We start from the raw sequence: 12,434 nt of genomic DNA, 5'->3' as shown, positions 1-12,434 counted from the left end.
AACCAGGGATCTGAATCCACTATTAGACAACTACTCCAAAGTTCATAAATATAAAAAAAATTAAAAAATAAAAACTATGGCAAATAAAGATTTGAAAAGCCATTTATATTCTTTTTTATTGGGCCTCACACCTGATTTGCTTCAATCTGGCTTGATGTCTGCGACCTAAGTAACATTATAAAAGAGCATAAGAAAGCCCCATGTTCAGCATGCTGACAATCAGTTTCAGACTAATGAGCTGAGTTATTTGGATAACTTTTCTCATATTAATTAAAAAAACATAGCCAGGAGCAGTGGTGCACGCCTATAATCCCAGCACACCTATAATCCTAGCAGCTCCGAAGCTGAGGCAGGAGGATCGCAAGTTCAAAGCCAGCCTCAGCAATGGCAAGGCACCAAGCAACTCAGTGAGACCCTGCCTCTAAATAAATATAAAATAGGGCTGAGGATGTGGCCCAGTGGTCGAGTGTCCCTGAGTTCAATTCCAGTACCAAAAATTATAAGAAGAAGAAATTATCATTTACTAAAAATTAATTACATGCAAGGCACTTTACAAACATGACCCAAACTCTATAGCAATCCCAAAGATCAGTGTATCTACCTGCATTTGGTCCCTTAGCAAGTCAGTGGCCCATGGTAGGGGATGCTCCAAGACGAAAACCCTGGCTGTGACCATCCGTGAACCTGATGGAGGGTCTGGTAGGCTGGCGATCCCCCCACCAAAATGCCTAGAGAGTCCACGGTGGGCAGAAGAGAGGTAGAATCCCACATTGCGCCCACCTCTCAGTACTGTCCCCATCTTAAGTCCTCACTAAAAACATACCCTCAACACTCCCTCTCTTGTCCTGCACACCCCACGCACCAACAAACATTTTCATTTGGATCTTGTGGACGGTGTTTCTGTGGTACAACAGTTGAGAGATGGAGACTTCTGGTTAACATTCCGACTGTTTGACTTTCCAAACATTAAACACTTAGGCTACAATGAATGAAGTGCAGGGCGCGTGATAATCTTCAAGACTTCTGCAGTCCTCGATGTACACCCACCAACGTAAACAAGAATTCTCAATATGACATCACTGTCCCTCTCTCCCTGGCTGTCTTACTTGGTTTTTGTTTGGTTTGGTTCACCGGGAATTGAACCCAGGGACACTCGACCTCTGAGCCACATCCCCAGCCCTATTTTGTACTTTATTTAGAGGCAGGGCTTCACTGAGTTGGTTAGTGCCTTGCTTTTGCTGAGGCTGGCTTTCGAATCTTGATCCTCCTGCCTCAGCTTCCTGAGCCACTACAGGTGTGCACCACCACACCCGGCCCTTGTTTTGTTTTTAATCTTGGGCAACAACATGCCACAAAGTGATCTAAGATTTGATCATGGCTACACATCAAAATGAACCTACCTCCTGGTCTGCAGTAATATTCAGGACATTCTGACCACTTACTCTTTTTCATCTTTTTTGCTGGTCTAGATGAATGAAGCCAAATAATAACCATGAAACCTTTGAATGCTGACCCAGCAATGAGGACACCAGCTGCTGGTATTCATTCTCTCCTTTGTCCAGTCCTGCTATGTAAAAGTCCCTTAACATGGGGTGAGATCCTAAGACCCCCTCTCCAGTCACCTCGTAAAGAATGAAGAACTTGAGCTCTGAACAGTACAGCTTTCAAAGGGCAATGGGGACCACATGCAGCACAAGCAACGCCAACCTGGTCTAACAAGTCACCGTCATCCGCCTCTTACCTGCCAGTCAGGACCACACTAACGTCCTAAGCTACCAAGGTAATGCGAGGGTAGTCTGGCTGTCACAGGGTCCTCTTGTGGGCCAGGGAGTCCATGGAATTCTATCATGTAAGAATGGGCAGATAGGATTACAAATCTGGGTTCCTGTCCTGGCTGACTGTGACAGTTAATGCTGTTTATGAACAGCAGTTCATGTTTTAAATAAAATGACAATGGTCTTTAACATGATTTACGAAATGGAAGGCAACCTTCCACAATGGTGGAGATGTTATTTGTGGTACTATTTCCTAAAGGACAATCAGCCTGGTAAAATTTATAAAATACAAGATAAAAATATTACACAAACTTTTTGTCTGACCTGAAGACAGTCAGTGGAAAAACCATCCCATGAGTTATTCCATTTCCTTTAAAGTTCATGTCTTTGGGAAAGACCAGCCATGTGCACTGAGCCCATTTCTCCACCCACTAAACATGCAATCAATGACATTCCCAGCCTCCCACGTTAGATGTGGTCAGGGGTGTTCTGGCCAGGGCAACATGGACAGAAACAGAATGCTCTGGGCCAGGCCTGAGCACATAGCTTCTCCTACCCGTGAGCCTCCACTGACTTAAGATGGCCAAGCACAGCTAATGTGCAAGACAAAGGAACTGGAGGTCTTGGATCGGTGTTTGGAGGTAAAGAGCCCCCAGACCAGGCCACCTGTGAGCAAGAGATAAATTCATACCTGAGTTATTATAAATTTAAGGAGTTTATGACAGCAGTTGGCTTTATGTCAACTAAATAAAATTCACTGGGCAACCCTGAACCAAGGTCAGGTTGCTTTATGATGGTCCAGAATCAGTGATTCAGGCAAGAACCAGACAGACTGAACAGGACTCTAGGTATGTGTAGTCAGAGCCACTGTAAAGCCATCTACCCCCACAATTAGTAAAATCCTGCTGCAGAGCTGAGGCTGAAGACATGCGTAGCCACTGAGCCCTAATTTCCAGTTACACAGCAGCTCAGCTAAATCACTGACACTCTGAGATCTACCATACAACAGCGGCAAACCATCAACGCCAACTGGGAATCTGCTGACCACCACTGCTGCAGGAAGCTGACAGCACACGAAGCAGCACAGCACAGATTCCAAGCTGAGCTTGTTCTTCTTAGAAATCTAATATCCATTCGACCTTGGCACTCCCCTGTGGAAGCCGCACGTGCTCTCCTCCTGGTCATAAGAAGGTTTGCGGTGCCTCCCGGCTGCCTGGTGAGTGCCACGCTGGGGCACCAGCATGCAACACTCACTCTGGGCACTGGCCTCCTTCCTCAGCTCTCACTGGTCGGGTTTTCTTGGTTTGACCTCACTGGATACTTTCTCTGAAGGTAATTTACCTTCACTACAAGGCAATTTAAGAGAGGAGGTCTCAACAAATCCAACCAATTAAGGAAGGAAATTAAGATTAGGTACCTACTTGTTATGGTTTGGATAGAAGGTGTCCCCCAAAAGCTCCTGTGTTAATGCAGGAATATTCAGAGGTGAAATGGTCGGATTGTGAGCTGTGACCCAATCAGTCCATCCTAGTTTGGTGACTGACAGGTGGCGACTGTAAGCAGAAGGAGACGGGCCAACGGGGGCGTGCTCTGAAAGGGTACATCCACCTGTGGCCCCTTCTCCTTTCTCCTCTGCTACACCCTCCCATCACTTTCTGCTCACCTTGGGCCCAGACCAGGAGTCTGCTGGCCATGGACTAAATCTCTGAAAATGGGAGCCAGAATAAACTGTCCTCCTCTCAAGTGGCTCTTGTCAGGTATTTTGGTCACAGCCATGGAAAGCTGACTGAAGGTACTTCCACATTCTTATTTTCCATTTAATTTTTACAACAATGGGTTTTTGTTTGTTTTGGGGTTTTGCAGTGCTGGGACTAAACCCAGGATTTTAAGCATTCTACCAATGAACCACATCCCTGGCCCTGCAACAATGGGTATTTTCCATTTTACAAATCAGGAAGCAAGGAAGCTTTAAAAACAATTTTTTTTTTCTTCACTCAAGGCCACACACCAAAGTAAATGATGGCAAGATTCAAGCCTGGTGACATTCAACTCCAAAACTCACTCCCAATTCAAAATGCTACATTTGAGCTAGCCATGCCATATTGTTACCATTTACAGAATGGAAAATAGTATTACCACTCAATTTTGATTTCCTTTAAATATTCATTTTGGTAAATCAAAGGTTCTCAGAATTTCCAACCTTCAACTAATACCTTCTTATTCACATTTCCACAAAATCAAAACCTATATTATCCCTTTTTACATCAAAGCAGGTTTATTAAGGAGATAGATAAACTCACAATGGTGTGGTGCTGCTTTCCTTGGGAAATAGTCATTTCTACCTACAATGTTTTGATTTCCAAAACTCAGTTTAAAAGATACTACACATTTGTAGCTCATGAAATGAACACGTCTAGGAACCCAAAACACAAGAACAGTCTTAGAACTTCTCAGGGGAGAAGATGACCCTGCAACATCTAATAGAGTGAACCGGTTCCATCAAGATCAGAAAACCATTTTAATACGATTCTAGGAATAGCATAAAGGCCAAGGATAGTTTGTAGTGCTCTGTTGTTGTAACTTAGTTTCGTATTCTGAGAAGCGTAGATAAACTAGCTATCAAAATTAACAATTCTCAGCAACAGTCTTTAAAAACAGCATTAAATTAAATTGCAGTTATGATGGAAAACATTAAGAGATTAATATTCTTAAGCTGGCATGAGTGTTTTATTATTGCTCATAAATCATCCTAAAATTAGGTGATTAACAGTTACTGTGATACTGAGAGACAGTTTTGATGCCAAAGCCCCACCCAGAAATACTCTGTTGTTTCTAAGAGAATGTCAACATCAAACACTTCGCCAAAAATAAATTTCTATAGGCGACATTTAAAATGATAGACCATCGAGGTCAGCTTGCTCTGATTGCAAAGGTCACATCACCCTCCTTCCTGAGCAAGCCTGCTGTGCTGCAAGAGTCCTTCCTGTCCCCGCTCAGCCAAGTGCTGCAAGATGGAAAATGGCGCTATTTTTAAGCCTTACCTTCAAGTAGGATCCATAATATTTGGTTACATAGGGACTGTCACACTGACTCAGCACTGTGATTTCTTGTTGAATGTCCTCTATCTCATCTTCAGCTTCTTCCAGATCAATGATTTTTATGGCAACCACTTTCTGAGTCCGATTGTCAATGCCTTTGAACACCTCACCAAAAGAGCCTTTTCCAATTTTCTCCAGTTTCGTAAAAAGCTCTTCTGGGTCTGCTTTTAGGTTCTGCAGGAGAAAAGAAAAAGAAGGAAAACCTTTATACTTCACAGTGCCATGATCATTTCTTTATTTATGATACTTCAGTCCATAGTCCCGCTTTCTGTGTCAAGGGTCAGATTGGTTGGGAACACAGTTCTTCAGGGTCAGGACCTAAGATTCCTGGGTCTCACCTACATATGTAGATTAGACTGATAAACGTGGTAAACGTCCAACAATTAAACAAAATTAATTAAACAATTAAACAAAACCCAATTAAAGAAGAAAAGTGGAATTAAAATTAAAAGTGGAATTAAAAGCCTAAATGATTCTGTGAACGTGCTAGAATGGACATATAGTTTATTGTCTTGGCCTGGGGATGTAGCTCAGTGATGGAGCACTTGCCTAGCAGGCATAAGGTCCTGGGTTCAATCCCAACAGCACACTCTTGTCTAAACAAAAATTCCACCCTATCCCCAAAATTACCTAAATCCAAGTGGGTATTTATTAAAACACAGGTATCTACTACATCAGGCAAGGGATTGGGATGGAGGGACAGACAGTCTACCTATGAGGGACTGGTGCAAAGCCCAGTGTCCACCCTCACTGATAACTGCTGCCTCCACCTACAGCAACAATCCAACCGAATCCCAGAAAACAATAAGCAGCCTGCACTGTTCTGTCACATAAGTGCTGTGTCCCTGAAACAGTTCCTAAAAGTTCTTCACCATCATGAATGGTCAGGCACCCACCCTAGCAGTCCCCCTGCACAGAGATGTGTGAACAGCTGAGTTCTCTATGGGGGCAGTAACCTGTCACCCCCAGGGCATGTGTAGAAGTGATGTGAGGGGCTATTTGTCACAAAACTCAGGGGGGTGGGGGATACTAACATTTAGCAAGCAGAGCCAGGTGCACAGAGCCACTGCACACCTCAGAACAAGGAACACCCCAGCCCCACCCCAGTGACAAGCACCAGCCAGAAACCTCCCTGGGCATCAAAGGGCTCAAGCCAGCAGCCCTAGGGACACATTCTCCCTTAGAACAACCCTGCATGCAGGAGAAAGGGGACGCGGAGACAACCCTCGAAGGTCCATGGAGCCTTCAAAGACACTGGAATAGGATGGGAAAGGGTCAGAGAGGAAAGGGAGAGGACTGAAAAGGAAGTAAAGAGAATAAGAGAAGAGGGTAGAGTGAGAAGCCCAGCAGGGCCAAAGCAGGTCCCAGGCACAGGACACAGCGGTGACAACCAGAGAGTGGAGTGAGTCTTGTCAGGCACCCACCCCTCACCTGCTGGGGGAAGAAACACTCAGAGGTCCCAGCAAGCACTGCCCAAGGGAGCCATGGGAACAAGTCAGCCTGTGGCCTAATGTGGGAGCCTCACTGGGCCACAAGGTGTCCCCTCCCAGGAAACAAAACAAGGCACAGTGATAATGCAGGCACCAAGTCTCAGGCGGCCTCCTTCTCACAGAGGGGCAAAGCCTGGCCCAGAGACTGTGCACCCACAGTGAGAAAGCTCAAAACCACTGGCCAGGAAGGAAGGACACATGAAAGAGAGACAGTGACACTTAAAATTGGAAGGGGACGTCCTATGGAGCCATAGCCTAACAAACACCAGCACCACAAGGACCAGAGGCCAGCGCAGACACCTCGGCTCATGGAAAGCTACACACAGTCATGGGGCAGCTGAGGCTCCCGCCCCTGGGGCTTCCACCAAAGCGCTGCACACGTGGCCACAGCTGGCTCACACGGAGCCCTAGTGTGCTTCCTGAGCACCTGCTGTTCTCAGTGGTGGAGAACTGACCACGCGGGGAGCCTGAACTTGTATTCCAGGCTTCGGAAACAGCCCAAGTGCCCTGCATCTGCCAGAGTCTGTGACAGCAGCCAGAGCCCAGGACCATCAATTCACCAGAGTGGGGATTATTTCTGAAGCTAGTGGGCAGCCCTAAAATATCCCGTTACTTTCAAACCTGTCAGGTACTCCAGGTGAACACCCCTCAAAGTCACTTTGGGGAACTGGGAACATCCCCAAAAGTGGCCAGAGAATCCCGGGTGGGCACCTGGCACCCTCCTCCCCTGCATGGTGCCTTGAGTCCGGCCTCCGCCCTCCTGCACAGCCCCAGTGGTTAGGATGGGGCATCTCCTCTTCAAATTAACGGAACAGAGGCGAGTGGCTGCTGGCCATTCCCAGCAGCTACCTTGTCCACCTTCACACCGTCCCCCTTCCCTCCTTCCCTCCGGGACGAGGTGGGGTGGCCCTCCTTTTCTTCAAGGCCAATCCTAAAAGCTGGGCTTCGGAATCCATCCTTCTCTGCTCCAGGACTCTACTTCAACAGCCCTCTTCCATCCACCCCCCTCTCCTGGCTCCCCGCCCAGGGCAGCAAGCTCAGGCTTCTCCCATTTCCCAACAAGAGCACCCGGCAGCCTCCACCTTCACGCAGCTCCTCCTCGGAAGGTCCTGACAGGCATCCACCCCACCGCAGCCTGGCTCGGCTGCCTCTGGTCACCAGTGACGCAGTGCCCTGCACTTGAGCCCGTCAACTACTCCTCCTCCTTGTAACTTTCCAGTCCCTTGGCATCTGGAACCCTGCTCTCAGCTCTCCTTCCGACCCTCCTACCCCCACCCTACCTCCGGGTTCCAGAAGATCTTTACATACAGACCCGTCTAGGCCAGCCTAACTCAGGACAGAGCCAGCTCCACCCCAGGCCTCCTGCTTGTGCTCTGCTCCTGTTCCTGGAGCAAGCCGGGAGGGTCAGGGTGAGGGTCAGGGTGAGGGTCAGGGTTTCCAAATCCGTCTGATCAAAACCGTCTGGGACACCTATTATTCACAAGGCTGTGGGGTGGGGATGCACAAAATCCACCTGGAGAGCACTCTAAAAGATTCCAAGGAACAGCCACCTTCAGGGAAACCCGGCACTAACTTCCTGTGCCCAGGACAGGTTTCTCTGCACCAGCTCCTGCCCGGCCTTCGGAGCCTGAGCCCTTAGGACCCATGGCTTGCAAGGTATCATCTCTTCGTACCCAGACATCTCAAGCCCAGCACTTACTGTCGGAATCTGTCACCTCCCCTGCTCAACTGGACGTCACCCTGTATTCCTCCACTGCTAGACTGCGCTGGGGGTGTCTGGGGCCATGTTTTACCTCTACAACCAGGAGCCTGGGAACCAGGAGCAGCAGGACACTGATGCTCGATGACCCTGAGTGGTAAAGTTACTTTTTAAATGTGGATTTTGTGCAGACATACACAGACACAAACAGGACCTAGGTCAGACATCACAAAGAAGACTCTAACTCAGAGAGACAGGGGCCTGAAGGGAGGCTGGGGGACAGCATTTCTTCTGACAACAGAGAGGTGGCAAAGGCCTGAGGCCCTAAGTCAGAAGGCAGCCAGCCACCACCCTCATTCCGAAGAGCAGGTCCTCACACTTCGGCGCGTCAGACTCACTGAGAAGGTGGTTGAGCCACAGGCTGAATTTCCCATTAAGTCAATCTGGAACTTAGAGTTCCCAGGTGACACTGCTGCTGCTGCTGGTGGTGGTCTGGGACCACCACACGCAGAACCAACACTCAGAACTGGGGAGAAGCAAGGCGGGCAGGCAGGTGACTGCCACAGTATGTTTTAGGTCAGCTCCTCTCCTGCTGCCTCACCCTCAAACCAAGAAAAGGAGAGGGGCAGGGGAAGTGGAGGAATTCCCCAAGCCCTTCCAATTCCCAAGGAATCCCACCCTGCCTGTGAGGTGACTGGAACACCTCCCAGCCAGTGGGGAGACCAATCAGCCACTTCCTGGACTCCACTGAGGCCCCAGCTCCTGCAGAAAGTCCCCCTAGGCCATCCAGCCTCAACAGGCAGGGCCACCAGCTGACTGCAGAGCACCCAGGAAAGGCCAGGACTGCCCAGCGACCCACAGAATCAGGAGAAACAAGAAGTCACCAGGTTTGGGTTGGTCTGTTCCTCAACCAGAGACAGAGGGACGCCAGAAGCCAGGTGCAGCCAGCACTGCCAGTCCTGCCTCCACTTCGGAGCCGTGGGAACCATGACCATTTCCTGCACAGGCCTCCGGCTCCTGCCCTGTTTGCAGACCCTCCTCCCTCTCGCTCATGACAGCTGGGATGATGGCTTTTCACTAGCTGCCCCACCCCAGCCCTGAGCCTGCTGCTGTGTGAGAGGGAGGAGGAAATGGCAGGGGAGAGCAAGCCTTGCATGCCTGAGAGAAGGTAACCGTCCCCTGTGGTCAGTCACCCTATGCTACTTTGTTGCTCCCTGTGGGACAGAGTATTTTCCCATCCCAGGACCTGGGCTGGCCTCATGATTTCCTATGACCCTGTTTCCAAGGTGAAGTCCGAAGAGGCCCTCTCAGAACACCCCTGGCAACATGCAGAGAGGCCTGTTCCTGTCCAATGGAGAGAGACACCCAGCCATGCTGCTCCACAGGCGACCCCAGCCACAGGATAAGAACCCCAGAGAGTAAGACCCAGCCAAAGGATAAGAACCCGTCTTGGAATGCCAAGAAACACTAATCCCTCACACACACTCGCACCAGGAGGAAGGCCTGTTCAAAAAGGAACCTTCCTTGAGATTCTGCTGCAATGGAGATCGCCTTGGCAGAAAAAATGCCATCCTGCCAGCCACCTTGGGAACTTCCTTTTCAGGAGGGTTAACGCTGCCCTGAGCACTGGTCACGGCTTCAGATAAGGTGCCCCCCACCTCCTACCCCTCAACCCCCTCCAGAACTCACCTCTCCTAGAACAAGACGGGGTACGCAGCACCCCACTGCTGCACCAGGGGGCACCCCTCAAGAGAAGCCAGGAGGGACTGCAGGAGGTGAAGGAGGGATGTGGACAAGCCCTGTGGCCCCCATGCACCGCCCACAGCTGTAGGCCTTCCTCGCCTCCTCTAAGGACAAGTCTGGGAGAAAGAGACCATAACAAAAAAGAATGCTGTCCTCACCGACCAGAGGCCGCGAGGACCAAGGCCCACCTGCCCGCCTGCCAGGGGCTGGCACGCCAGGGCAGCTGCTGGCAGCCGCGGGCCCTTCTGCGGTCGGGGTGTCTTCGCCAGAGCTCCGCGGAGATCACGAGGAGGGGACCCTGAAGTACTCTGTCTCGGGGTTCCGCCCTCGTGAACGATGAAGACTGGTATCCAGGCAGTGGGCCCCCATCAGGCCTCTTCTGCCTCCTGTGGCCGTGAGGGGGTGCGCGGGACCCTCACAGAGGCCAAGGCCAAGCTCTTGGACTCCCCAGATCCAGGACTGGAGAAATGTCCACTACCGACACAGTGCGTGGCATCCCATCCGGCAAGAGAAAACTGATGGCGACACTCGTCCTTTCTCTAGTCACAAGACCCTCGCTGCCCTTTAAAGAGCCAGCCCCACTTCCTGCCTGGGGGTGGGGGGGGGTTGCCAGGCCAGGAGGGAACCCTGGAAAGGACCCGCCTCTCCTGCCTGCAGCTTTGTGTTCTTACCTCTTTCCCCACCCTCCTCCTCATGACAAAACCAGGCCATCTGTCTCTTTATTTCAGTCAGCTAAATTCTCTACCTTCCTCATATTCAAATTTACTCTTGTCAATCTTTAATTAAAAGATTTAGGAAAACCAAGGCACTTACTAAACTATGTTGAGGTCAGGACCTTTAATAACTGACCAAAGTACAGAGAAGAGGCACACCCAGCTCAAAAGGCCCAGGCACAGGGCTGGGCTCTGAGAAGGCCCCTCACCTTTCCTCAGGTCACCTATGGAAACACACACCTGGCCAAGGATCATGAGCACCTGAAGGGCCAGGCCCAAGGGCCCGAGAGTCAGCAATCTACAAGCTCTTCACTGTAGGACGGTACAACGCTATTCCAGGTGGCCAGCGAGAAACAAGCCTGGATCGCCTGGTCACCCATAGCGATGGAAAACCAGCAAGACTACTGTCACCTCTCCACATCAGGGTGAGGGCGGGTCACCAGCACCAGATCAAGGCCCTAGGCCTGAGTATAGAACCACCCAACACTGGAGAGAGTGGCCATGAGCTCTCAAACAAGGCCTGGTCACTATTAAGGACGCCTCCATCTAGACAAAATGGCAATCAATCCTCAAGGACATCGATGAAAAGTACCCAGCAACTTCTACAGAGCTGCTTCTCCTAGATTTAAGGGACCGCCTCTTCTTTAGTGACTCTGATTACACACACAGCAGTGACAGGATGGGGCAAGTAGTCCTAGAGGGGTCAGTGACAGTGACTCGTTGCCTTGGCAAACATGGAATGAAAACAAGCCCCTCGGCAGCGGACCCCAAGCCTGGTACTGCTGTCGCTACTCTGCATGTGTCCAGATGTAGATCAGTCAACCTAGGAAACCACCCGTCCTCATCCCACGTTTCCAGTCACCCACACCAGCAGAGGCACACAACCCCGAGTTTCTTAAAATGCAAAACAGGATTAAAGTAAAGCGACCCAATTAAGCAACATCTAATGTACATGTACAATGGAATATTGGATTCCAGCCTTTAAACAACCTTTATAAAGACATGGACGCAAGTGAGAGCCCCACCCAGGAGGCGGAAACCACCTGGTTGGGTTTAAACCCCTCCTCCACCCTTCTGCCTGCTCTGTGACCAAGGGCAAGATACTCAGTGTCTTTTCTGCTCAGCTTTCTCATCCACATCACAGGGCAGACAGAAGGACATCCTCTTAGCCTGATCATGAGGATTCAATGAGATAGTTCATGGAAAGTTCTTGGCCCAAAGCCTGGAGAACAAGTAAGTACTCAGCAAATTCCCTACTATTACGCTGGCTGTGCAGTATTTGAATCGCAGGGGGAAATGCCTGTGGCATGTTAAGCTTTCAGAGAAAAGTCAGGTACACACACAAAACCACATATAGACTGACAAAGGGCAAAGCATCTGCTCATAGAAAAAAGCCTGGGAGAAAACAAAACTTGCAAAGAAAAGAGAGGCAGGCAGGCAGGCAGACAGACAGATCGACAGAGAGATGAAAATCCTGACCTATTTGAAAACCCATTCAGCCCCATTTGTATTATCATGCTCTCCTCTCATCATTTCAGTGCTTCCCAGTTTACCACCTTTAGCATCTCCAACCAAAGTCTACTGTCTCTCTCCCTCCCCAACTCCATCCAGAAAGCCCAGAGGCACAGGACATGGTGGTGCATGCCTGTGATACAGCAACTCAGGAGGCTGGGGCAGGAGGATCCCAAGTTCAAGGGCAGCCTCAGCACCTTAGCAAGACCCTATCTCCAAATAGAACATAAAAAGGGCTAGGGATGTGGCTAACCCAGAAGCAAGAGGAGATGGGATGATGAAGTTCACACTCGGTGGCGAAGTTGTGTGGAGGCTGCATGGGCTGCACAGAGACTGTGCTGGGAAAGTCAGACACTCCACAGGACAAGCAAACACAGGCAACCGAGTCCTCTGAGCAGACCCTT

At 49.8% G+C, this 12,434-nt stretch overlaps 1 protein-coding gene across 4 annotated transcripts in view; it reads right to left on the bottom strand.

Annotated features, from left to right (window-relative positions):
• Stk24 (serine/threonine kinase 24) overlaps positions 1-12,434 on the bottom strand; it is a 99,565-nt gene that overhangs the window by 47,820 nt on the left and 39,311 nt on the right. For all 4 annotated transcript variants that reach the window (XM_058582775.1, XM_058582774.1, XM_058582773.1 and 1 more), the window contains exon 2: positions 4,817-5,047. In XM_058582775.1, the coding sequence (XP_058438758.1) occupies positions 4,817-5,047 (231 nt within the window). The remainder of the gene's footprint in view (positions 1-4,816; positions 5,048-12,434) is intronic.

This window comes from Marmota monax, unplaced genomic scaffold (genome assembly GCF_021218885.2).
Source record: "Marmota monax isolate L192 unplaced genomic scaffold, Marmota_monax_Labrador192_F-V1.1 WCK01_AAM20220418_F8-fsc00026, whole genome shotgun sequence".
Lineage (NCBI taxonomy): Eukaryota > Metazoa > Chordata > Mammalia > Rodentia > Sciuridae > Marmota > Marmota monax.
This window is presented reverse-complemented; position numbering and strand designations above follow the sequence as displayed.